This window comes from Mesoplodon mirus (genome assembly GCF_964341445.2).
Source record: "Mesoplodon mirus genome assembly, chromosome: 5".
Classification (NCBI taxonomy): domain Eukaryota; kingdom Metazoa; phylum Chordata; class Mammalia; order Artiodactyla; family Ziphiidae; genus Mesoplodon; species Mesoplodon mirus.
Genome location: NC_138980.1, coordinates 48,807,024 through 48,832,963, shown reverse-complemented (window position 1 = coordinate 48,832,963; position 25,940 = coordinate 48,807,024). Strand labels below are relative to the sequence as shown.

Sequence of the window (25,940 nt, the reverse complement as noted above, 5' to 3'; positions counted from 1 at the left end):
GCGGCCACTATGGAAAACAGTATGGAGGTTCCTGAAAAAGCTAAAAATAGAGCTACCATATGATCCAGCAATCCCACTCCTGAGCATATATCCAGAGTTTTATGGTGTCATGTCTTAATTCAAAAAGATACACGCACCCCAATGTTCATAGTCGCACTATTTACAATAGCCAAGACATGGAAGCAACCTAAGTGTCCATCGATAGATGAATGGATAAAGAAAATGTGGTATATATATACAAGCGAATGTGCCATTTGCAGCAACATGGATGGACCTAGAGATTATCGCACTAAGTGAAGTAAGTCAGACAGAGAAAGACAACTATCACATGATACCACTTATATGTGTGGAATCTAAAAAGTTATACAAATGAACTTATTTACAAAACAGAAACAGACTCACAGACTTAGAAAACAAACTTATGGTTACCAAAGGGGAAAAGAGGCAGGAGGGATAAATTAGGAGCTTGGAATTAAGAGATACACACTACTATATATAAAAGAGATAAACAACAAGGACCTACTCTATAGCACAAAGAACTACATTCAGTATCTTGTAATAACCTATAACGGAAAGAATGTGAAAAAGAATATATATATATCTAAATCACTTTCCTACACACCAGAAGCTAACACAACACTGTAAACCAGCTATACTTCAATTTTTAAAAATTGCAACACTCCCCCAGTCAGCATTCCCAGACCCCTTTATCCTAATCTACTTTTTCTTTTTTGGTATATATCACTTATCCCATTTCACCATACTATACAACTTACTTATTTTTTATTTTCTGCCTCTCCATCCCCCACTATACCAGAAACAGGGGCAGGGGTCCTTTTCTGTTTGATTCAGTGATACAGCTCAAGCTTTAGAACAGTGCCTACTATACAGTAAGCACTCAACACGTATTAACTGAAAAAATAATAAAACTCTGCACCTGTAAAAAAATTTAAATAACTATATTTATTCTGTGATCAAAAAAAAATTTTAAGGGGCAAAGAATGGATCTCATGCCACCACCCACAGATCCCCAAGGTGGTGGGGTGCAAGAGAGAAGCTGATTCCACAGGTGAGAGTTCCAGTGCCTACTGTCCTGGATCGCCCCCCTTCCTGAGAAGGTCACTTGCAAGCATAGAAATGGCTCAAAGGCAAGCATGGGGAGAGAGTGGGAGTAAATCAGAGATCTTCTGAAAGCAGCTTCTCAGCCAGCAGAAAAGTGACAGCAGAAATGAAAAAAGAGCAGCAGATTCTCATGACCAAAGTGCCACGTTGTCCAGCGCCATCCCTTCCCGGAAGGACAATGCAATCCCACACGCTTCCAGCCCAGACAGCTGTCAGATCAGTGGCTGCTGGAGGCCAGGACAGAGACCTTCTCGGGGAAGCAACAGCTGGGGGCAGATGTCAGGATGCCGTGGGGAAATGCTGTGCTCCCTTGGCTGCTTTCTGTGCCAAACGAACAATTTGTGTGTGTGCAAGTGCACACGCAGGGCGGGTGATCTGGGCAGGAGCCTCATCAGCATGGCAACACTGGGCCTCCCAGAGCAGGGTCATGCCACTGGCCACGTCTGCTTTGACCCAGCTTGGCTCTACCAGGGGCCTCACCCAGCACTATTTTCCAGAGGCAGAAACTGTCCTTGAACCGCTCTGGCCCACTGCTCCTGTCCTCAGGGGGTGGCACCTCCATCAGTCAAGCTGCACAAACCAGACACTGGGCAGCTGTGTGCGTGTGTGTTTCTTTTTTTGGGGGGGGGTGGTTGTCATCCCCTCCCAACCCTTATCAGCAACTGTTCCCCTATTTTCTCTTCTACACAGCCCTTATCGACTTCACCCCATCACTGCTGTCACCACCCCCTACTCCAAGCTACCATCACCTCTCCTCTGGATGCTGTTTAAACTTGTAACCCCTGCACTCAGTCTCATCCCTCGGATCACAATGCCGCTAGAGTGAGCCTTTCATTCTTTAAACTAATTTTTTAATTAAAGTATAATATACATAAAAAGAAATGAGTCATACAACCAGATGAGTCATCAGAGTGAACACACCTATGTAATCCTCACCCAGGTCAAACAATGGAAGATTAATAGTCTCAGAAGCATCTCTGGGCACCCTCCCAGGCACTGTGCCTCCCTCTTGCCTAAATGTAGCCCAAAGTGAGATCCCTGTAGATGGCAAACCTGTAGGGAAATTTCCCTGTAGATGTCACCCATGCTCCACCACTGCCCTGTTCCCATCAAATGCAGACCAAATTCCTAGTCTATGCCTATGGCACAGTCTGGCTTCCCCTGGCTGTCCAGCCTTTCATCATATCTCCATGGGCCCCAGGCAAAGGGGCCTTGAAGTTCCTTCCATCTGCGGGCTCTCTCCATCACAAAACTTCCCTACCATCAGGTCCCTGGTCCAAGAACCTCTCCCACCCCTCACAGCCTGCTCACCCCGCAGGTCTCAGCTCAAATGTCACCTCCTCAGGGAAGCCTTCCCAGATTTCCCAGGCTAAGTCCCCCATAACTCTCTTTGTAAGAATGCTGAACCTCTCCTTCATAGCACTTACTACTACGGTCACTACATGTATACCAGTCTCTTTCCTAGCAAGCTGTGAGCTCTGTGAGGCAGAGATGGCATCTGCTTTGCTAACCACTGCCTAGTACAGAGTAGAAGTTCATACACATTTGTAGAGAGAATAGAAGAGGCTACGAAGCTTCACCCTCCACCTCTCCAGAGTGGTCCATGTCACCAAGCTAGGAGGTGGTGGAGCTGAGATCTGGAGAGTGTGAATTCCCCCAGGGCAGGTGGTATCTCAGCTCTGGACTCCAGGGCCTAAGCCAGGACCTGACCCACAGGGTGGTGAAGGGTTTGGAGTCAGCCCTGGGTGCAAGTCCTGGCTACTCCACTTACAAACCGCCACCTTGGGGTAGCCCCTTCAACCCCGTGAGACACAGCTACCCAACACCGAAAATGAGGGCAGCAGAAACTCTCTTCTTGGAATGGTTCTGAGGAAGGGGGCGGCGCCCCGATTTAATCCCTGCCGCCTGCTCAGAGAAGCTGCCTCCCACTCCCCACCCTTGAGAAACCCCCATCTGGGCCCGGGGCCCAGCGGAAGCCATGCTTGGCATCTGTGTTTTGGGATACTTCCCACCGGCCAGGTGGCCCTCTTGGGCTCTGGATTCCTGCCAGCAGCCACCAGGGAGAGTGGGAGTCAGGGCAGGACAGGGAGCCTCCAGGCTTCCCGTTCCCCCAGCTGGAGTCCACTGCCCCTGGAGACCCCTCCCCCAACCTACTGCTCGGCACCTTGGGGTGAGGCTGACACCATCTCCACTGACCAAGCCTCCAGTGCGGGTGTTTTAGGACCAGTGGTTTCAATGGAGTGCTGCCTCCCTCCTCCTCCACCTCTGTTCTTCCCACACCTCTGTCTGCACGTGGCTGCTTTCTCCCCTCTTCCTCCCTTTCTCTCCTCTTTCCTTCTGTTATGGGCTGAACTGTGCCCCCCCCCAAAATTCATAGGTTTCCGCTCTAACCCCCAGTACCTCAGAATGTGACTGTATTTGGAGACAGGGCCTTTAAAGAGGGGACTATGTTGAAATGAGGCCGTTAGAGTGGGCCCTGATCCGGTCTGACTGGCGTCCTTATAAGAGGAAATGTAGACACACAGAGAGACATCAGGGTGCACGTACACAAAGGAAGGAGCGTATGAGGACACGGCAGAATGCAGTCATCTGCAAGCCAAGGAGAGAGGCCTCAGAAGAAACCAAGCCTACTGGACTTCCAGCCTCCAGAACTGTCAGAAGATAACTTTCTGTTGTTTACGCCACCCAGTCTGTGCCGTTTTGGCCGCCCAAGGAGGCTAACGCACCCTCCGTCTCCTCGTCTCTCCTCCTCTTGCTCTTTTCCCTTTCTCCTTCCCTCTTCTCTCCCTGTCAGTCTTTCAAGGTAGAGCTGGAGCCATCAGAGCACAGACACACCGAGTGAACAGACTGCTGGGCAGGCAGCTCTGCTTCCAAAGAACACCAGTGGTGGGGGGATAGCCCAGCCCCTACTCACCCCTCCCAGAGGCCCGGCCCCTTGACCAGCCTCCCAGACAAGCGAGGCATCACTGTACGTCCCTCAGGAAGACTTCCCGACTAGTGCAAGATACCGAGAGGCACAATTCGGTGGAATAAGTACTATGATGAGAGAAGTACAGAGGCACCAAACTCAGGCTTGGGGGTCAGAGAAAGCTTCTCAGAGGAAGTGGCATCTAAGAGGAGATCTAAGGATGAACAAGAGCTGGCCATGCAAAAGGAAGTATATGTGGCAGAGGAAAAAGCATTTGCAAAGGCCTAGAGGAGAGAAAAAAGACCATGGGGAACTGAAACATTAGCTGAACATTAACATTTGGGGTGGAAGGTGGGTAGTGGCTTGTCACAGAAGAGGCCAACCAGGGAGGAAGTCCTCGGTAGTGTATTTCCTCATGCTCATCACCCTCACACTCTGTGTGCCCTGTATCTACCAGAATGCAGAAAAGGCAGCCAGCCCATGAGTCAGCAAGCTCCCTCTTCCCAGCCTCTGTCATTCCTCATGGCTGATGGCCTGAAGAGTGATGCTCCCGGCCCAGGGTTGCTGAGAAACCACTTACCTGGGAGAGGATGCACTTTGGTGCAGGGGGCACTGGCCGGCTTGGGGGAGGCCTCCTGGATGATTCTTTCCTCTCTACTGGGGGTCCGGCCCCTGGGGAGTTCCTAGCAGTCCTGCTGAGGTGCACTGGCAATGGCGCAGGTGGGGACCCACCATGCAGATAGTCCGCAGGGGGCCTGGGAGGAGGCTGGGAGGGCTTCCGTAGGGTTTCAGGGGTGTTGGTCACCTGTATGCATAAGACGAGGAACACCTGAGACACAGGAACCCTTAATGCACTTAAAAACTCAGGGGTGGTCTTGTGTGTCTCACTGGCATGCACAGAGGCCTAGGATCCCAGAGGTCAGATGCAACGTTTAAAGTCATTAGGGGATGGCAGAACCAGCTGACCATCTCTCAAGCCAAGAAAGTGTCTTTTATCACCAATCCCGTGGGCCCACAGAGGCGCTTAGGAAAATCTAGCAGAGTCCTGAGGGACAAAGTTAAAGCAGCAAAGTTCATGGTGCAAAGCCCTTACCTTTCGCTTGCCCTGGGGTGTCTGCAACTTGAACGTTGGGTTGGCGTGGCCAGTTCCACTGTTCTGAGACACCCTGAAGGGACAACTAGTAACAAGGAAGGAGAGAGGAAGAGTAAAGGGGGTGTTGTTCATTGAGGACCAGTGCCTGACACCCCTCTGACCGAGGCATGGCCGACAGCAGCTCAGTCTTCCCAAGTCTGCTCTGGTGGAAGTGGGATGGGTCCTCCTGAACCCCAGCTCCCTAGGCATGGAGACGGTGGCCAATGGAAAACTCCCAAGGAAAGACAACTGGCCTCATACAAAGCAGAGTGTTCCTCAGCACCTTTGCTTCACCCTTTTAAGACCTTTCTCCCCCAAGAAGACGAGGATGTCACCAGCCATCAACCAATCTCCCTCAGGCATCATTCCAGGAGGACCTGGGATTTAAAATCCCCTCCGGAAAAAGTGTCATTTAATAGAGGACTCAGAGACTATACACCTTCAATATCCAAAGGAATGAATCGCTTAGGAAAAAAAATTACTCTGTCTTGAGCTGATGTCCAGCCACCCCTGTGATTGACTTGAGCTAGTCAGTTTTTCTCTGTTGCCTCAGTTTCCTGCCCTTTAAAATGCAGAGCAGGGGCTTCCCTGGTGGCACAGTGGTTGAGAGTCTGCCTGCCAATGCAGGGGACACGGGTTCATGCCCTGGTCCGGGAGGATCCCACATGCCACGGAGCGGCTGGGCCCGTGAGCCATGGCCGCTGAGCCTGCGTGTCCGGAGCCTGTGCTCTGCAACGGGAGAGGCGACAGCAGAGGCCCGCGTACCGCAAAGGAAAAAAAAAAAATGGGGAGCAAATCAATTAGATACATGCTAGCAAAGAGATTTCATTTCTATTCCAACTTGAATTGGTTGGGGCATTCTGCTGAGAAGGATTCTGAAGTGATGACCAGGCTCAGCCGAGCTTACTTATTAATAAAAATCAGCTAGTAATGTCTGCCACGGTCAAGGAGCATGGCAGCAGTGGAGAGAGTGGCGTGTACTTGGCATTTGCCTTCCCCGAATTAGACCCACCACCACCACCTTTTTCACCAGGTACTGCTTACGGAAAGCTCTGTGATCTCCAAGTGGACCCCAAATCCTTCACGGCACCCCGTCATACCTGAACTGTTGCCTCAACTTGGAAGGGAGGGCTAGGGGCTTGAGGTAGCCCAGTTTGTTGTTCTGTTTACAGCAGCGATACATCAGCATGAGGACTGCCAGCACAAAGATGGCCGAAAACACACCGGCTACTGCAGGACCAGCACCTTCCAGAAATAGAACCCAAGTGAAAGACTTAGAAGTGGTCTGAGCTTTAGCTGTGGATTTCAAATAATGTATTCCTGACACTCTTCAGATATTTGATCTTCATTTACATTGCATTACTTACTTTAACTTAAAAACTATAATAAAAAACACACATTATGTCCCACTGGGAAGCCACTATTATTAGCTTCAACAACCAGGTCAACTTGCTTGGCACAGATCTCATAATAAAGCTTCTCCGGCCACTTCTGCCTAATGGAAGAGAATGCCTTTTAAGGCAAGGAGTTTCAGCTCTATTATTATTTACCACTAGTTTTCAGCCTGAATCATGATGTTCCTGGACACAAAGCAACCAACACAAAACACTGAGAGTCATAGATTGATCTAAGACTAGAACTTTCACACATAATCCACAATTTCACATTTGGTTTCACCAAACTGCCTCAATGTTCTCACAAATTATAAATCTAAATGCACAAAATATATACAGACCAGTGACACACTACTTTTATGTTTTATATGTTGAGGTTTCTTCCTTGAAAAAAAAAAAGTTCTCTATTACTTTTTAAAAGCTTGGAAACCAAAGAGCTAGAATCCCTTAGATTTCCACTAAAAAAACTGTAACATTTTCTGAGTTTCTGGTTCCTCATTTGAAGCTTTGTTCATCCAAGGAGATCTGAACCACTATAATGTGCCCTAGGTTCATGATTATTTTTAAGTAGCCAAGAAGGGGTAGTCGCCACCACCGCCCCCCAGAAAGGATGTGATTATTCAGTAACCTGTGGTCTGTCTTAATCTCTCCCTAAGCAGAACCATGCCCCTCCATAGAAGGGAGAGAGGAAGAGCAACTGAGGCTGAGCCCCACACCAGGCTGCTAGCCTGGGCCGCTCCTCCCACTCGGTCCCTCTTGTTCTCTCATCTACAGAATCAGGATAGTGATGCTGACTCATTATCTCTCTGCATCATGCCACCCACCCCCATGGCACCCACCCCTCCTCACAAAGGTGGGCAGAGGCCCACACAGGCCGGGCACTCACTCTCGGGGGGCATGGGCCCGCTGTCGATGCTGCCCCCTTGGCCCGGGGTGTTGCAGAAGGGCGGGGCCCAGCCCCGGAAGCAATGGCAGTTCTGATTGTTGTTGCAAACCTGGAGCAAGGGCAGGGCAGAGGCGTCAGCACCCTGGAGAGCTCTGGCCTCCCATAGGGCCTTGCCCCCTCAGACACCATGGCAGAGGAGCCCCGGAACCCCAGGCACGCGTACCCCGTGGCCATGGCACTTCTTCCCACAGCCTTCTGTTTCGAAGAACGAGGTGTTCCTGCACTGCCCCTCGAAGCAAATCTGTAATGAGGAAGAAGCCACTCAGTACAACGGAAGGGACACTGGTTGGCAATTAGGAGACTGGGGTTTTGCACTCAGAACTTATGGGACTCAAAAAGGCAGCCTACTTCAGGTTATTACTGTGAAAAATTAAAAACCACCTAAAAAGCCAAGGACAGGATGGTAGTTAACTAAATTCTGCTATCACTTGTGTGATTAGGGAGAAAAAACCAAATATTATATTTTTAATAAATATGTGTTATTCCACTCTATATTACTATATGTTGGTGGTATGTCAGTTACTTAATTGTATATTAATATGCACTAATTGAAATATTATACTTAAAAATAATGACCATGGTGACAGCTGTCTACTTTGTGCCAGGTAGTATACCAAGTGCTTCAAATGTTTTTTATAACATCATTCTCATAGTTAACTCTGAGACGTGGCCATTGTTTTCCCCAGGCTTCCCTGACTCCTAGTCTAGTCCATTTCTCAACTCATAAGATAATTAATGATGAGGACAAAAGAGATAATAGCTAGCCTTCTAAATGGTTTACAGGGATTATCTCGTTTAATCCTTATAACATTCTATGAGGTGGGTCTTGCTCTTACTAACATGCTTAATAAAGGAAGCAAGCCACAGGGCCAGAGAGGTTAGGGAAGCTGGGACTTGAGCCCAGGCACCCTCGCTCCAGATTCACACTTCAGTCACTGCAACCCAGCGACTGAGTGAGGCTGGAGAAAGGGACTCACGTGGTTATGGCCACATTTGGTCCCGGTCATCACCAGGCCTGGGTCCAGCATGTCACCCTCCTCCTCGGGACCTCGGTAGACGTGGGTGCCCCGACATCGGATCTGCCTGCCGTTCATGATGATGGTGGTGTCGATGGGCACTGCATTGGACTCCAGGGGCCGGGCCTCAGAACTCTGACACTGGATCTTCCCACACTTGGCATCTCTGGGCCCGAGAGAGAAGGAGGGAAGGAGATGGAATCAGAGGCAGGGGAAAAGCTGGGGCACCAAAGAGCTTCAATCTTTCTTGACCAGGACAGCAGGCTTGGATGGGGGAGAGGCAAAAGGGCAATGAGTGTGCTGTAGGGACTCAGCAGGAAAGACCCCATGTGGACTGAGACCTAGGATAGGATGCTAGATCCTTATCCCCAAGCAAATCGGGGCCAGAGAGCTGGCCTTGGAAAGTCCTCTTTACTGCAAGGACAACTGCCTGACCTGAGCAACCTGCCCCCTTATGCTCCTTGCATCCCCATGCACTCGAGTGCTGCAGCCAGAAGCCTGGTGTCATCCCCGACTTCCCATACTCCCTCCCTCCTATATACCTACTCTAATTCACACCACCATCCTTTCTCACCTGGACACCAGGAAACTGTCTCCCTGCCTCCAGTCTAGCCCTATAGGAGTCTAATTTCCAAACTGCTCTCAAGCCAAAGTCCAAACTCCCCTAGCCATGCATTCGAGGCTTCTCATGATCTGGTCCCTGCTTAACTAGCTAGGCTCATTTCTCAGCAGCCCCCTCCCCACTGCACCCCAACATTATACTTTAACTATATCAAATTGTTATCAGTTCTTCCTACCAAGAATTTTTCTCTACTCATCTCTCTGCCTGGTACACTCTTCCCAGGTACCAGCGCCATTCCCCATCCTTTTCAACTGGATAATTTCTCCAAATCTCAGCTTAGGCATAACTTCCTTTGGGAGACCACCTCAACCCACTAACATTTCCATTATTACACTGTATTGTTACGTTCCATGTACTCAGCACAGTATCTGGCACATGGTAGACCCACAATAGATAGTGGATGGGTGGGTGGGTGGATGGATAGATGTTTGAAATGAATGAATGAATGGGTGAATAACAGGCTATTCAGATGAGGGTATAATTTGTACCCTGTGGAAATGACCCAAGAGGGCTGATGCCCCGCCCTACTATAAGAAGGTCCCAGAAGGAGGTCGGACCAGCTTTCTAGGAAGCATTGCCATCCGCGCCCTCCCTCTGACTTCCTTAGGGCTGAATGGCACATTGCCAAAAGGGCCTGGAACAGATTTATTTAAAGACCCAGTTTGGGGCCAGCCAAGCTGCTGAGAGGGCGGGAGTGAGGAGAGAGCAGGAATTGCTTTTTCACCCTCATCTCATGGGGTCTGCCCTATGGTCATCACCTCATGTTGCACTTCCTGTGCTTCCCATTCATGTCCTTCCCACAGTTTCCAAAGGTGTCCCCTGCCACATTCACCTTCTCGAAGCAGAGATCAGGAGCAGGCCGGGCTCCTGGGTGGGCAAGAAACATTTATCAGTACACTAGCCAACGTTGGTAGAAGTCAGAAGCCCCCAAAGGGCAGAGCTAGCCCTTGGCAAAATCAGAAGGTTAAGAAGGTTTTAGGGGAGGGAATATTCAGCCTTTTCTTTCTTTACCCCTATCAGTTATTCGACCCCCACCTCCTCAAGACCTACTCATAGAAAAAGGTTTTACATCAGTTCTTTATACCTTATTGAGGTTTTATATCCGTGAGAGGTTTGTGTGCTAAGCCTTCTCTCTAATGAAGAAGCCCTGTCCCATTTCAGGTTTTTTACTAAAGGTAATACCTGCACAGCATTTTAAAGAATAAAGCATGTCTTTCAGTTTTTTCTACCTAGTCATTCCAGTTCCTACTTTCCTACAACCTGGTGAAGCAATCTTAATTAACAGTGTATCTTCTAAAGATAATTTTATCTCTACTGTCTAGATACAATTCTTGTGTATCTTCTAGAGATAATCTATCTAATAAAGAGTGGCAGCATAGGCTATTCACTGGTCTGCATCTTGCATTTTTCACTTAATTTATGGCGAGAGTTTTTTTTTTTTATTCAGTACATACAGAGCTGCCTCCTTTTATTCAGCTGTATAGTGTCCCAACGTATGGAGGTACCAGAATTACTTTAATTGGTCCCTACTGAAGGATTTATAGGTTGTTATTGGTATCAGTAACAATGCTGCAATGAATATCACTGTAAATCTCTCTTCACATAAATGTGCAAGTACAAATGTAGGATACATCCCCAAGGAGTAGTTTGGATGAGCCCAATGACAGGTGCACTTAAAATTCTGGTATCTCCAAACAGCTTTCCATTGGGTTTGTACCTACCTGTTTTCCCACACCCTCCACAACTATATTATTATTGTTCTTGTTGTTACAGTTATAGTATTATTATTATTACATTATATTAATTCTTCAGTCTTTGCCAATATGATACATGAAAAAAATCCCATCCCATAGTTGTTATAATTTGCTTATAGCTTAAGGCCATTTGCATTTCCTTTTCTGTCTCCATCCTCTGCCATTTCTGTTGGATTATTCTTACCCACTCACCCACTCTGAGAATTTAAAGCATCAAGGAACTAGGCAGAACACTGCCTTCTGCCTCTCCCTGGAAGTCTACCCTGAGGCAAGGGGATTGAAAAAAGGTAATATCTGGAGACGCTGTTTTAAAGCCAAGGATTCTAAGCTACTCAGAGTGCCTGAAGGGGGAGGCTGGCTAGGAAGCAGTGGGGTGGGAGGAGGGCTATTCCCCCCAGGAGAGCCTTACCAGGACCCCACAGCTGCTGGCACTGCTCCTGGTAGGTAAGGCACATGCCGTTGTAGCAGTAGGCCTGGCCACCCTCGCAGGGGGTGCCGTCCATCTGGTAGAAGTTGGTGGGGCAATGGGGGGACTTGCCCGTGCAGAACTCCGGGAGGTCACACTGCCGCGCCTGCTCACGGCACAGTGTGCCAGGGGCCAGCAGCTGAGCCGAGGAACGAGAGCGGGGAAAAAAAAGGTCAATCTGCCACCTGCCCTCAACCCTCCCAGCAAGGGCTCATGAGCATCACTCTCGTGGAACAGAATTTCCCATTACCATTATTTCGGAGTGCTTCTTACATGATGACCTCATTAGCTCAAATCACCATCATTCATCTAATATGAATGGTGACTTAGGGTTTCGAGGTGTTTTCACAAATGCAAACTCTACATAGCAGTCTTAAGAAGTAGGTAAAAAATAATATTTATGCAACAATTTACAGTTTACTAAGTGCTTTAGTAATAACAGCCACTTTATGGAGCTCCTGCTTAAGTGCAGTACAAATATTACTTCATTTAGTTTTCATGACAGTCCCATGTAATATAATTATCCCTATTTTACAGATTACGAAACCTGAGGCAAAAGAGGTTAAATAATGCCTCCAAAGTCTCATGGTTAGCAAGTGGCAGAAGAGCCAAGCCCACTAATATATATGTAGAGATACACACACACACAGAGTAGCATTCATAAGTCTTTTTTTTTCATTAATACAGCTTCGAATTTACGAAGCACTCTGGCAATAATACATCCCCATTACTAAGCCAAGCGCCAGGCTAAGTATGTTACACATACTCAAGGCATGAGATCCTCACAATATCCATGAGCTAGATATACTGCTATTGGCCTCATTCTGCAGGTGAAATAACCTGATCAATAGCACACCTTGGGCAACTGGTAAACAGAGTTTCCACTTGAGTCTTCCAGCCTCCCAGGGTGGTCAGAGTTATTAGTACTCTTCCCATCTTACAGATAAAGAACCTAGGCTTGGATGGGTAATAGGCTGCCCCAAATCACACACAGGGCTTGAATTGAAGGTCTCAGACTCCAAGCCTCATCTTTTCCCACACACTTCTCTCCAGGAACTCCTTTTCAAGATCCAAGCTGATATCCTGGGACTGGGAGATGGGCGCTCTCCACACTCACTCTCAGGCGTTAGCCTGAGACTCGAGGACCTGACCCAGCTAGCACAGCCTCCCTGGGGGACGCCGGGTGCATCCTAAAGTCAAACCAGATGGCGTGGGAATTCCCCTGAGCCAGGCAAGGAGAGCTACGTCTGAGAACAGCGCCCCTCCACACTCCCGGGTGACTCCACGCCACCCACAAGGCCCTCCCAAGACAGAAGGCAAGAATGGGCCAGCTGAGCAGCCTTCTGACAGTCTCAGTTCAAGGGTGGCCTCATGATGCATCTCTCCACCTGAGAGCAAGATGGAGGGGAAGAGGACCCACCCTGGAGCCAGCCTGCCTGGGTTCAAATCCCAGCTCCTTAACCAGCAGTAAGACCTATGTTTATGCGCCTGTGAGGGTAATAACCCTCTTGTGGTTATTGCTAGAAGGTCATGCTAGAAGGAATGTTCTAATAAAGTACTTGAACAGTATGTGGAACATAATGAGCCCTCAGCAAGTGGTAGGTGGAAGCACAGTCCACAATCCTATCCAAAACCCTGGGACCAGATGGGCTTCAGACTTTATAGATTTTAGAAAGCAGACACTACACAGATGTACATACATATGTGTATACAGATATACGCACATACACATTACATATGTATGTTACATAACCCACCAGCAAGGCCTAGGATTATTTTATAATCACACACATTAATATTTCTGCAATGAAATATAATATTCACTTTAAGTGTGATTTTTTTTTTAAGACTATAATTAGACTCATGTCAATTCAGGTCAAATTTTGCCACCAATAAGTTAAAAAAATTTTTTTTGAGTTTTCAGAACTTCCTAAATTTCAGAATTATAGATAAGAGACTGTAGACCTATAGTAATATCAGTGGTAAAAAATGATGTGATCTTTCACATCAATATTAAGAGTGGGCTCCAGAGTCAGGTCAAGCTGGTTCAGCCTCCTCCTGGCTGTGTGATCCTAGAGAAGCCACTTATCCCTTCTGAGCCCCAGTTTCCTCATCTTAAGTTGAGGCTATTAATACACATCTCATGGGGCTTTTGTAAGGATTGAATGAGATGACATATATAAAATTCTCTGTGCCATGCCTGGCACCTAATAAGCAATTCATTAATGTTAGTCAAAACTGTGATGAAGATTATTATGAGCTCCAAATAAAATCAAGCCTACTCTTTCTGGACACTTATCTTTTTTTAATCTCCCATCTTCCAGGAGGCACACACAGCCCTCTAGGATGATCTGAACTCAGTGAGGCCCAATATAGAAAAAAGTAAACTTTGTTCAAGGGCCCTTTCTAGCTCCATGTTTCTGGAACTTTGATGCCACCACTTCCCCAGGATAGAGGCTGAATCCTGGCCATTACCCCCCAGCAGAGTCTTGGACTGTTAGGTCAGAACCCTGGGCAGGGAGGAAAGGGCCACTTACCTTACACCGGTGACAGCAGGAGCCATGGGCACACTCTGCCCCCTCTCTCAAGGTGCAATTAGAGGCATTGCAGCAGGGGTTATCACATTCCTGGGGAGGCAGTGGGAGGGGGTGTGAGCAGCTGGGGCAGCAGGGCAGGGAGACAGGGGACGAGGCAGGGTGAGGGCCTTTACCCCCTACCCTGCCCCACAGGCCCCTGGGAAGTATCCACCAAAACATCACTTTATAGCTTTATCATAAGGTAAGACGTATATGTCGTAGAAAACATACATATGCATAATCATCAGTAACACACAACTTGACACAACTACATTTTGTATTTTTCTAAGCACTTTCCTATACACGTACATAGACATATACTCATTTTACAAAATCATAGTATCCATACTGCTTTTTTTTTTTTTTTTTTTTTTTTTTTTTTTTTTTTTTTGCAGTACACGGGTCTCTCACTGTCGCGGCCCCTCCCGTTGCGGAGCACAGGCTCCGGATGTGCAGGCTCAGCGGCCATGGCTCACGGGCCCAGCCGCTCCGCGGCATGTGGGATCCTCCCGGATCGGGGCATGAACCCGTGTGCCCTGCATCGGCAGGCGGACTCTCAACCACTGCGCCACCAGGGAAGCCCCATACTGCTTTTAACTTAACATAATATGCCCTTTTCTCCTTGTAATCATGGATTCTTCTAAAACATGGTTCTTAGCATAGTATTCCATTATATGGAAATTCTGTGATTTGTTTTTCTCATCCTCAACACAGCATCCAGAGACCATGTCTTCTACTGCTGCCCCTCCTGCCCCCCACGTCCCTAAACCTCACTATCTGACAAAAAGAGGCCATCAGGAGTCAGGGCATGCTGGAACAACTCCTGAACAATTTATGTCAGCCCCCGGGCCTGCTTCCCCAGACTTCTCTTGCCATCTGCTGCTCCTCCTCAACCCTCGCTGGCCTGGACCCTTCTCTAGGGGTTCCATGCTCTCCTCCCTTCCTTCCTGCCCTACGGGTCCTGATTTGCTGACACACAGCATGAGATTGAAAAAGATGACGGGACTCCCCTGGTGGCGCAGTGGTTAAGAATCCGCCTGCCAATGCAGGGGACATGGGTTCAAGCCCTGGTCTGGGAAGACCTCACATGCCGTGGAGCAACTAAGCCCATGCACCACAACTACTGAGCCTGCGCTCTAGAGCCCGTGAGCCACAACTACTGAGCCCACACACCACAACTACTGAAGCCCGCGCACCCTAGAGCCCACGTGCCACAACTACTGAGCCCATGCGCTGCAGCTACTGAAGCCCGCACATGCTAGGGCACGCTGCAATGAGAAGCCCACGCACCTCAACGACTGAGCCCACTCGCCGCAACTAGAGAAAGCCCGCACGGAGTAATGAAGACCGAACGCAGCCAAAAAAATAATTAATTAATTAATTTTTTTAAAAAGATGACGATTATCTACAAAACAGAAATAGAGTTACAGATGTAGAAAACAAACTTATGGTTACCAGCGGGTAAGGGGTAGGATAAATAGGGAGATTGGGATTGACATATACACACTACTCTATATATAAAATAGATAAGTAACAAGAACCTACTGTATAGCACAGGGAACTCTACTCAATACTCTGTAACAGCCTATATGGGAAAGGAATCTAAAAAAGACTGGATATATGTAAACGTATAACTGATTCACTTTGCTGTACACCTGAAACTAACACAACATCGTAAATCAACTCTACCCCAATAAAATTAAAAAAAAAAAAAAAAGATGATGAGATGCCCAGTGACTCCCAATGTCCCTGTCACACTCCTACTATAGAGACAGGCCCATCCATGGGTCCCTCACAGCAGGATTAGGAGGCACAATTATGCCCACTTCACACAAGGGGAAACCGCAACTCAGACAAGTCCAGTGGCTGATTAAGGCACATACCTGGCAAGTGTTGGAGCCAAATTCAAGCCATGTCTGCCTGGGGCCCACTCTGTGCTTATTAACCATATCATAACCATCACTGTCCAGGTCTGGCTTGTTGGAGAGACACATGCCACCACCTGACTACAGATACTCACCCACCTGTCTCCCCCTCAGAGAAGGAATAAGGGCACTTTCTTTCCATGAATCTCCTACCACCCTGGGCTGCAGGGAGACCTGTGTTCCTTCCCTTCTAGCACACCATGTTTCTTCTCACCCTAAGGCGCGGTTCCTCCTCTAGCTGAAATGTGCCTTGGCCTCCCTGTGCTCCTCGCTAGCGCCTACCTCAGCCTTCGGCTATGGGGTCAGAGGTCACACTCCCACCTGAGTAGGGCAGTTCCCCTCACATTACACATACTCCTAGCATCATGCCATTGGCCCTCCTAGCACTTACCACAGTTGTATTTATATATTTTTGCAATTATTTGGTCAATGTGTGTTTCCCCCACTACACTCCATAAGGACAGGGACCATGTCTATTTTTTCTGCCTATCTATTTTCCTATCCCTGGCACATGACATAGTACCACATACTCAGTAAATATTTGTTGAATGAGAAGCTCCTCTGAATGTAAGCCAACTGGCCAAGCCCACTCACAGGCTGCTCTTCAACCCCACCAGGCCCTCCGTGATAATACAACTCTCTGAAGGGTCTGGGCTGATTTCTCTGAACATGGTGGTGCGGATGGTGAGCCTTTAACTAGTTCTTGTTTTATTATGAAAGTTACGTGCTGGCACTAAAAAAAAGTCAGGGGCTTCCCTGGTGGCGCAGTGGTTGAGAGTCCGTCTGCCGATGTGGGGGACACAGGTTTGTGCCCCGGTCTGGGAAGATCCCACATGCCGCGGAGCGGCTGGGCCCGTGGGCCATGGCCGCTGGGCCTGTGCGTCCGGAGCCTGTGCTCCACAACGGGAGAGGCCACAACAGTGAGAGGCCCACATACAGAAAAAAAAAAAAAAAAAGTCAAACCATAGAGAAGATTATAAAATCAAATAGTCTTTTCCCACATATACAGACCCTCAATCTCACCCACATAGTTTATTCTGAATACATAGAATACTCACACATTCTCCCACAAATTATTTTGCATGTTAACGTACATATTTTCATCCTTCAAAAAACAAATATGAAACTATTCAGTTCTGCTTTCTGCAGAAGAGCATCTGTTAAAAGTGAGAGAGCTATGCTGTACGCCCACCACTCTCATTCTGAAGATTATAAGGAAGCAAAGAGCTTGTACACCAAGAGTTCTGCTGCTTCTTCCTCCTAGAAGCCCCTTTCAGACTTGCCAGTACTTCCTACATCCCCTTCCTAAGAGCTTGTACACCAAGAGTTCTGCTGCTTCTTCCTCCTAGAAGCCCCTTTCAGACTTGCCAGTACTTCCTACATCCCCTTCCTTTCAATCATCTCTTCTCCAGGCCAAACAGCATGAGCTTGTTATTTTAAGCATCCTCATAATGCCCAGGTTCAAGTTCATATATCTGGCTGCATGGCCTTCAGAATAAATTCAGTACAGCTGGAGGGCCAAGGAGGCCACCTGTGGCTTCACTGGCAAAAACTGTGGTTTCTGGGCAGACCCGATGCTCACAATCTGGACATAAACAATGTCAACTTCAAACTGGGAGAGTCTACAGACGTGGTCCATTCAAGGCTTACTCCCCACATCTTATTTGTGATGGGGTCGTTGATAGCCACGTGTGTGCAGGAAACGCCTATGACTAAATTTTCGCTTGCATTCTCTTTAACCTTGAGATTTGAAGCCAATGCGAAGTCTTCCCCTCCCACTAGCACCAGCACAACAGCTTACCTCCTCCTCTCCACAGTCACATTCTTCCCCATCTTCCAGGTACCCATTTCCACATCTCTGGCCTCCATACAGCGTCCTGGTGTCCGGCATGTTGGAGAGACACATCCCTCCGCCTGACTGCAGATACCTGTCCAGCTCCTTCCTGTTGCATCTATTGAACACTCTGGGAAAGGGGTGCCTGGGAGAAGAACAGGGTTGGAATTAGCTGGGAGTCTGAGCATCAAGCAGCCAGAACAGCATCAATCCTGCTGCCCATGAGGCTGATTCCAGCTGGACTCAGACCTCTATAGTCCCATGCACATATATTCTGCCCCCCTAGAACATCAACTGTACATTAACATTCTAAGAATTAAGAAATATTAACCATCCCATAATGCTTTTCTTTCTCATGCTCCATGGAGGCTTTACTTGAGAATTTGAAGCAACAATTTCAGCCGTTTTCATGAAGGAGTTGCAATAAATAAAGGATAACTAGTGTGTTACAATAGGTCTCTTGAGCCTTAGAGCTGAATAAAATTCCAGCCAACCCAAACTCTTCCTGAAGCTGATATTAGATGGAGATTTTCTTAGAACAGAAGACCAGGCCAAAAAAGGCCAAGTTCAAGGGTTTAATTTCTTTGTTGGGCCAGTGATCTGATCTCTGTTCTAAGGATGCAGGCAGCACTCCAAACTCAACCAGCTAACTCACAAACACATGGTCTTTATCACAAGAATATGAAAGGTCCTGGATCCCACTATTGGGAAAAAGAGACAAAAGTCATACACTCTCTGGCGCAGGTCAGTACCACAATTTGGGTCTATAAGGGAAAAGTTATCCTGATCCCAATTCTCTAAACCAACTAAAGGGTAAACACTGGAGGGTTTTCTTCAGTTGTCAGGAATGTCACAAAGAACTTGTTACTAATAATTGTTAAACTACTAAAATTTGTGAACAGCTTAAAAACAAATTGTAGTAGTAATTAATATAACTCTCTCAACCATTTGTCTACAAATATGCTTTTTAGATTGAGAGAGAAAGAGGTGGACTTAATGGTGAGCTCACAGGGGTTTGAGCATGACCCATGAGTTGTCCCCTGCATGTCAACATCATCCTTTGTGTGTCACTTTCTCTGAGAAGTGAGGAGAAAACAATGGACACTGGAGCTCCAAGAAAGCTGCATCTCCTATCTATCTATCTATCTATCTATTTATTTATTTAGGCTGCGTTGGATCTTCACTGCTGCACGCAGGCTTTCTCTAGTTGCGGCAAGCGGGGGCTACTCTTCGTAGCAGTACGCAGGCTTCTCACTGTGGTGGCTTCTCTTGTTGCAGAGCACGGGCTCTAGGCGCACGGACTTCCGTAGTTGTGGCACACGGACTCAGTAGTTGTGGCTCTCGGGCTCTAGAACGCAGGCTCAGTAGTTGTGGCGCAAGGGCTTAGTTGCTGCGTGGCATGTGGGATCTCCCCAGAGCAGGGCTCAAACCCGTGTCCCCTGCACTGGCAGATGGATTCTTAACCACTGCGCCACCAGGGAAGCCCCTGCATCTCCTCTTGGAGACACACCATTCCCTAAGAAGCATAAGCAGACCCTAATGGTTTGGGGTGGGAGGAACACAAGCTCCCACCGTGGTGCCTTCTGAAGAGTGACTAGGGTCCCGGAAGAACCCAGTGTTCTCTGCTGTCTGAGTCCAGGCACTGACTTTTAAGCAACTCCAGGATTCTCTTTCAAAGGCTCTGGTTTAAAGACCCCTCACAGCTACAGGGAGATGGAGCTGCCTTATCCTTATTCCTTGTGGTAAACGCAGCCTGTAAATTCCCTGAGGAGTCACTGGGGGGTGGGGGTGGGGGGGGTGTGCTCTCCTTCCCTTTCCTTGTTCTGGAGGCTACCTCAGCACGTTCAATCTGGCCTGAGGCATAACAGCACTGACCACACTTCGTTCACAGGGCGGGACTGAGGATTGTGGCTGTTATAAATGGTTCTCAGCAAAAATTCATGAAGTGGAAAAGACACACGTGGTTATGCCAATTTTATAGCTAAAGAACCCCAAGACAGAAATTAAGTATATCTAAGGTTACACCACACCAAACTTCCTGCTAGAAACCTGTGCTCCTTCCACACGATTGTTTTCTTGGTCTTCTTCCAATGCTTTTGTGGTCAAAACCCCCTTTTTCTTCAATGCCCCCGTTAGTATAACAGAGGCTCCCTGGGCCGGGAGCAATGCAGGGGCCGCACTGGCCTCTCGTGCTCTGCCGTCCTCCCCGTCCTCACCTTCCCGCCTGACTCACCCGGTGGCGGCTGCCATGATGCACCCACCATCGGCCGCGCTGGCGGAGCAGCAATCCGCAGAATCATGGCTCATGCCGAAGTTGTGGCCCATCTCGTGGGCCATGGTGGCAGCCACGCCAATGGCATTCTCAGAGTGGTCCTGCTCAGGGAGACAGTTCAGGTCAAGGACATCTCCCCGCTACAGCCCTGCCTCTTCTTTAGCCAAGCCTCACAGCCCTCCACTGATTATACAATTGCTGTGCGTACGGGCTCGGTGACTAAAGCCTGTGCTCTTAACTACCCTGCTGCATCTGTCAATAAATACAGGTGGATAGAGGGGTGGACAAAGAAATGGACAGCAGCCTCCTTGCTGTCTACTTCACAGGTCAGACATGAGTAGTCCAAACACTCTCACAAAGTCAGAGAGAACTGCAAAAGAGGGCAATAATTTCCTGTGACTCTGAGACAGGCTCTTGTTCCATAAAGATATACAGAACAACACAAGACTTCGGATAAAAAAAAACATTTTATCTCTGTATCTTACAATTTCTGAGCCCCTGGTCTGGAATATATAAGACATCTAGCGATGTATGATTAATGTAATTGCTTCAAGGTTCTCCTGAGCTTGAAAACTGGGGATACATTACAATAAATGAAAATTCATCCCTGAGTACCTCCACCTCTTAGAACTTAATGCCTTCATTTTAAACAACTGCCCTTCTTTATGTCCAATCTTCTCTTTTCCTGCAGCAATTAATATAAAATTATTTTTTAGAAGATGACCTCCTGTCTTGTGGGGCAATTCTCCGCCTTCTGCAGCATCAATAATATTGGCTGAGACTCACCATGTTGACCCCTCCAGACTGGTACACAGAGCACATGGCCATGAGGGGGGCCAGGCCGATGGTGGTGCCGTGGAAAGACATGCCCCTGCAGGAGGGAAGGAGAGAAGGTGACTGGAGTGGGGACCAAGAGGGCTGTTTCCATGTGCCCAGGAGTGGGTGGCCATCACGGCATTCCCTGGCCCTGCTGACATTCCCAGATCATTCCCAAGGGGGAGAGAGCCCACTACTCTAGGCCAGCTGGACAACTTCCAGGTCACCACACCTCTCACTTCCTCTCACCTACTCTCTCACTGCTCCAGAGAAACAGAAGAGAGAGCAAAAGGTCACTTCTTCCCACAATATGCCCGTAGCCCCATTCCCTGGAAGGAAATGGGCAGGGCTTGCAAAGCTGCATCCCATTCCTGCTGCAGAGGAAAAGGTCAGAGGGTGGGGATGAGGGAAGGGTGGCACAGGTTCTGATGCTGAAGTGAATCATGCCCACTTCCGCCAGCTGCCAGGGTGCCCTGCCATATCCCTGGCTCTGTGGTATGTGTATGGGGAGGGGGGGGTCAAGGCAGCAGCTGTGGGAGCTGATGCTTCATTCCTGCATCACTCTGGGGCCAAGGAAACAGATGTGTCCCATCAGGAGCCTCACAAAGTGCAGCTGGGTGCAAGGATGAGCTGTTTTTGCCTTTGTTTTGCAACTGTGCTCCTAATCTGCCAACAGCCAGCTACATTCCCCCAGTTTAATACACGCTTTTCTCAGCTGTATGCATCCAGGGCAGGGGCAAAGGAGTGAATAAAATACCAGTGTTTTCGTGCATGCCACAAACATGATATTTATTTAAAGCATCTACATGGAAGTTCATTACATCATGCTTTTATATCTCTGTGTTTGTCTTCTTACTTAGAGCATGATATCTTAGAGAGTCAAGGCTATCTCATTTATTTTGGGGTCATTAGAACTTAGCATAGAATCAGACACATAGTGGGTGCTTAATACATGTTTGTTGAATTCAAGGCACATTTATCTTCAGAGAAACACTCTGCAAAAAAATACATGCAAAGCTCTATGACGCCCTACTGGTTATCTGATAAACTCACACATGGCTCCAAAGAAGTCCTACTGGAAATTGGATTCAAGGTCTTGCCCAAAGCAGAACTCCAGGCTTTCAAAGATCAGGCCAAAGTTTTGGTAACCAAAGACTCTTCCTAGGTAAATGTGCCATCATGAAGTAAGCACTCGGGTTATTGGTACAGCTATTTCCCCGGTCTCTTTTAAAGAGTAAACAAAGGTTTAAATGATTGTTGTTTCAGAGATATTTAGGAAACAGGAAAAAAAATTGGTTTTATTATGTATGTGCCTTCTGTTGTAACTTCCTGAGAATACCTTTGGAAGTCAACACTAATAAATACTAGATAACCACCATGGGGGACTGTCACGGGCCACCATGACCCCCATCAGTTTCTGCTCTTTTCTCTCTGGGGACTGAACAAACTCCAACACAACCGCCCTCTCCCCCCATGTCTGTCTCCCTCCTCCCAAACACACTATTCCTGCACTATCTGCCACTTGACTATCTCGTAGTCGGCCCTGAGCCCCTGGGAATGACAAGAAGGACAAGCCGAGACCCCTCTCCTGTGCCTGCTTTGGGCGATTAACACCCATTCTAGAACAAAGCACCACGAAGATCAAGGTGAGCCCCTTAGAAAGTCTGTTTCAAAGCAGCCATGACCACAGTCACTCACCTCCCAAATACACACCCAGTTGTTTCAGAGACTCAACTAAATATGTCTAAGGCTAATTTTCTTATTTGGGTTGTAAACACTTCTTGGGATTGCTATGACTCAGGCTTTTTAATATTTTCCTGGATATACTGGGTACGGAGCACATGCCTGAGGAACACTTCGTTACCTGGACTGGAGAGTCAGGATGGCTTAGTCCAGCCAACCTTCAGCACTGGGGAGAAAAGGACGAACAGCACACGCACTGCAGGCAGGGGCTTTGCAGCCAAGGCCAAGGCAACACATATGGAAAAAGCTATTTACGTGATTAACTGTGCATTGTCATGGCTCTTCCGGGCGAGCAGCTTGCGCCTCCAGCTAAGAAATGACCAGAGGGTAGAGTACGGGTTCTCCGAAACTTCACACATATTCCCGTGAGTCCACACTTCCAAGCCCACGAGGGCAATCCGGATATTCAAGGATCGGTAAAACTGAAAACACACACAGAAGAGTCACAGCATCATCTGTCAACACCACGTGAGATTATGAGCCCCTTCCTAGCCCAAGCGCTCGGAGCACAGATTCCAGATTTCTCTTCTATACACGCCTCCAAGGGGAGGAGGGAACAGGTGTTGCTCTTCACCTTCTCAGAAGGGGGACATCCTGAGACAGGCACGACATCCTAAGAGAGGCTCTGCCCCTGGTGGCAGAGCTGGGGTGACTTAGCTTAGAGAAACGAAGACTGAGATAGGACACAGAGCTGTTTTCAGACATGCACGGGGTTCTCAAGTGGAGAAAGGATCAGCATTTTTGCACATGAGCCTAAAGTGGGGCTCAGTCTATAGGTAAAAAAGACAGGAAGACATTTCATTTCAAACAGGAAAAAAGCTTTCAAAGCGAGCTAAGCCACGCTGTCATCTGTAATAAGGACCTTGGGCCCAGGTGTCTGGTACAATTATCCCTTGCAATTCCTTTATGGCCCTTATCATTTTTATACAGGTCTAAAAAGTTCTCTTGCATATGGATTTTCAAAACAACTTTATTGAGGTATAATTTACATATCACAGAACCCACCCATTTTAGGTGTACAGCTCAATATTTTTTAGTAAACTTACCAAGTTGTAAAGTGATCACCATAATCCAATTTTAGACTATTTTCATCACACCAACAAGATCCCTTATGTCCATTTACCATCATTGCCCATTTTCACCCCCAGACCTGGGCAATCACTAATCCACTTTCTGTCTCCACAGATTTGCCTTTTCCAGACATATTCTATAAATGAAATTATACAATATGTGGTCTTTTGTTATTTCTTTCATTTAACATGTTTCTGAGATCCATCCGTCTTGTAGCCTGTATCAGGCTGCCATTCCTTTTTATTGCTGACTAGTATTCCATTGTGTGGATATATTAATGGATTTATTGGAAGACGTCTCCGACTCATTTTGGAAGTAAATGGGTATAAATGAAATACATGTAGACAGATGTGCTTACTTTCAAATTTTCTTTCCCCATCACTGGGGGTTTTTGGGTTTTGTGAAGGATGCCATCAACAGGTTGCAAGCTTTAGGCCGCAAAGGTCCCAGATAATCTTCAGGATTTTGTCCAACCCAGAGATCCTGAAATTCTATAAACGAGCCTTGATCCTTGGGCTCCTTAAGGCTAGAGCTACATCTAACTTTCATGACACGGTATCTTTCATCTCACACACACATAGCAGGAAGAGGGTTTTCCTTAAAGCCAAGTACTGGAAGGCGTAGGTACAAGGAATTCTTTGACTGGCCTACCCTAGAGAATACTGAGACAGCAACTTAAAGAAAAAAACTGCAGGTAAACCTGGGTCACGTGAGCAGGAGATGCCACCTTAATCCGAAAGTGGCAGGTACCGCCCCAGGTGAATATAACAATCATATAGCACAAATGCTTATCAAGTGCTTTCTGTGTATTAAGCACTGAGGCCTAGAGAAGTTCAGTAACTTGCCAAAGTCTCAGCAGGAAGCTGGCAGAGCCAGGATTAAGGCCCGGATTATTAGACCTCAGAGTCTACTCATGACGACACTACACTGCTGAAGTGCTACCATATTTACACATCCAGAGAATCAACCTGCCCCCAAGAAACTGTGATGTAAATGGGCTCCAGATTCAGCAGAGTATCCGTTGATTTCAATGGAAATTTTGATTTTCCTGTTTTGTGCCAGGTCAATCATTACAGAAAATAAAGGGTTTGGATTTCAATTTGAACTTGCTTCACTAGGGAGCTTTTTGAGGACTTAAACTTGGCTTTTTTCACAGTTAAGGAAAAACATTTTTGATTGGGTTCATGATTCAGCCGATTAGTGCAGTGCATTCCAGTTTTAGTTCCATAATAGTTCAGTTCAAGTAGGCAGGTCAGCAAGCCTCAGAGAAGTTGAGTTTGCCTTCCCTAACCCCAGCCAGGAGTGACTAACCTCAGCTGCAGATGAGAGAACCGAGACTGCTTCACAGAGCACACCAGCTGGCAAGGCTGGGGGCCTTCCAGCCAGGATGCGGTTTGCTAACGCCTCTCTTCTCCTTCCACTTTTCACCAGCACCCCTGGTTCTATCACCCAGACCAGCTGCAGAATCTACATAGGGGAGACCCAGCCAAGTCTCCCACCTGCAGCATCTCCAGAACAATAGATGTCACATGCGGGATAACAGGGTCTACCCCCAGGGAAACAAGCTTTTCTTGTTTTCCCAGATGCTGAGTGTTTGGGTTGTGGGATCATTTAGATGTTATTGTTGAGTGAATTGAAGGCTAGAGAGAGGACTGGACTGTGTCCCTGGAGTCCTTCCTTCCAGGAAATGCCAGTGTTTGACTTTCACCAGGCATCAAACACTGACCAGCGTTTCCAGAGTCATCTACGGCAAAAACACAGGGCATAGACCTGCCCATCCAATGACTTCAGAACACTACCAAATTTGCTTGTCAATCCCTAAAAATATTTGTTCTCTTCCTTATCCTCTAATATTTAAAAAAAAAAAAAAATATATATATATATATATATATATATATATATATTCCCCCTTGAGACCTGGGATCCAGGAATCCCTAGCAAGCCCAGAGTTAAGGTTCAGAAGTTTTGTGAGTGCCCTGAAATTGTACAATAAATGTGATCAGATCCTCAAGAGACCTGCGATCCCAAACATTAAAATCTACTTTTTAAAACTATTTACCACTCGCCTATCAAGAGGCCACTGTCATTCTAGGTTACCTCTTCTGCATTTTGCACTCTTTCATATAAACAAAGTATTTCCAAGTCCCAGACCAGCCTATTCTAGTAAAATTCAAGAATCTGGGTATTTCCTAAGAGCTTGTTTAAAAGAGCCTGACCTAGGAAAGTTAACCAACTGCATGGCTTTTCTAAGAGACAAAACCAAATGATTTTAGAACTGTTTTACAGATGGAGATTATACAGATTGACCCCAAACAACCCACTCCTCAACTTTTAAGGCAGGGA

At 47.3% G+C, this 25,940-nt stretch overlaps 1 protein-coding gene across 3 annotated transcripts in view; it reads right to left on the bottom strand.

Moving 5' to 3' along the window:
- The window catches only part of ADAM19 (ADAM metallopeptidase domain 19), an 88,591-nt gene that overhangs the window by 8,111 nt on the left and 54,540 nt on the right, over positions 1-25,940 (bottom strand). For 2 of the 3 annotated variants that reach the window (XM_082623589.1, XM_082623591.1), the window contains 13 exons: positions 22,782-22,948; positions 20,754-20,838; positions 19,929-20,068; positions 17,663-17,840; positions 13,898-13,987; positions 11,304-11,499; positions 9,899-10,007; positions 8,480-8,684; positions 7,666-7,743; positions 7,443-7,551; positions 6,263-6,407; positions 5,124-5,208; positions 4,611-4,835 (listed from right to left, as the gene is read on the bottom strand). In XM_082623589.1, coding sequence (XP_082479715.1) covers positions 4,611-4,835; positions 5,124-5,208; positions 6,263-6,407; positions 7,443-7,551; positions 7,666-7,743; positions 8,480-8,684; positions 9,899-10,007; positions 11,304-11,499; positions 13,898-13,987; positions 17,663-17,840; positions 19,929-20,068; positions 20,754-20,838; positions 22,782-22,948 — 1,812 coding nt within the window. The remainder of the gene's footprint in view (positions 1-4,610; positions 4,836-5,123; positions 5,209-6,262; positions 6,408-7,442; positions 7,552-7,665; positions 7,744-8,479; positions 8,685-9,898; positions 10,008-11,303; positions 11,500-13,897; positions 13,988-17,662; positions 17,841-19,928; positions 20,069-20,753; positions 20,839-22,781; positions 22,949-25,940) is intronic. The other variant, XM_082623590.1, reaches the window with a different exon arrangement.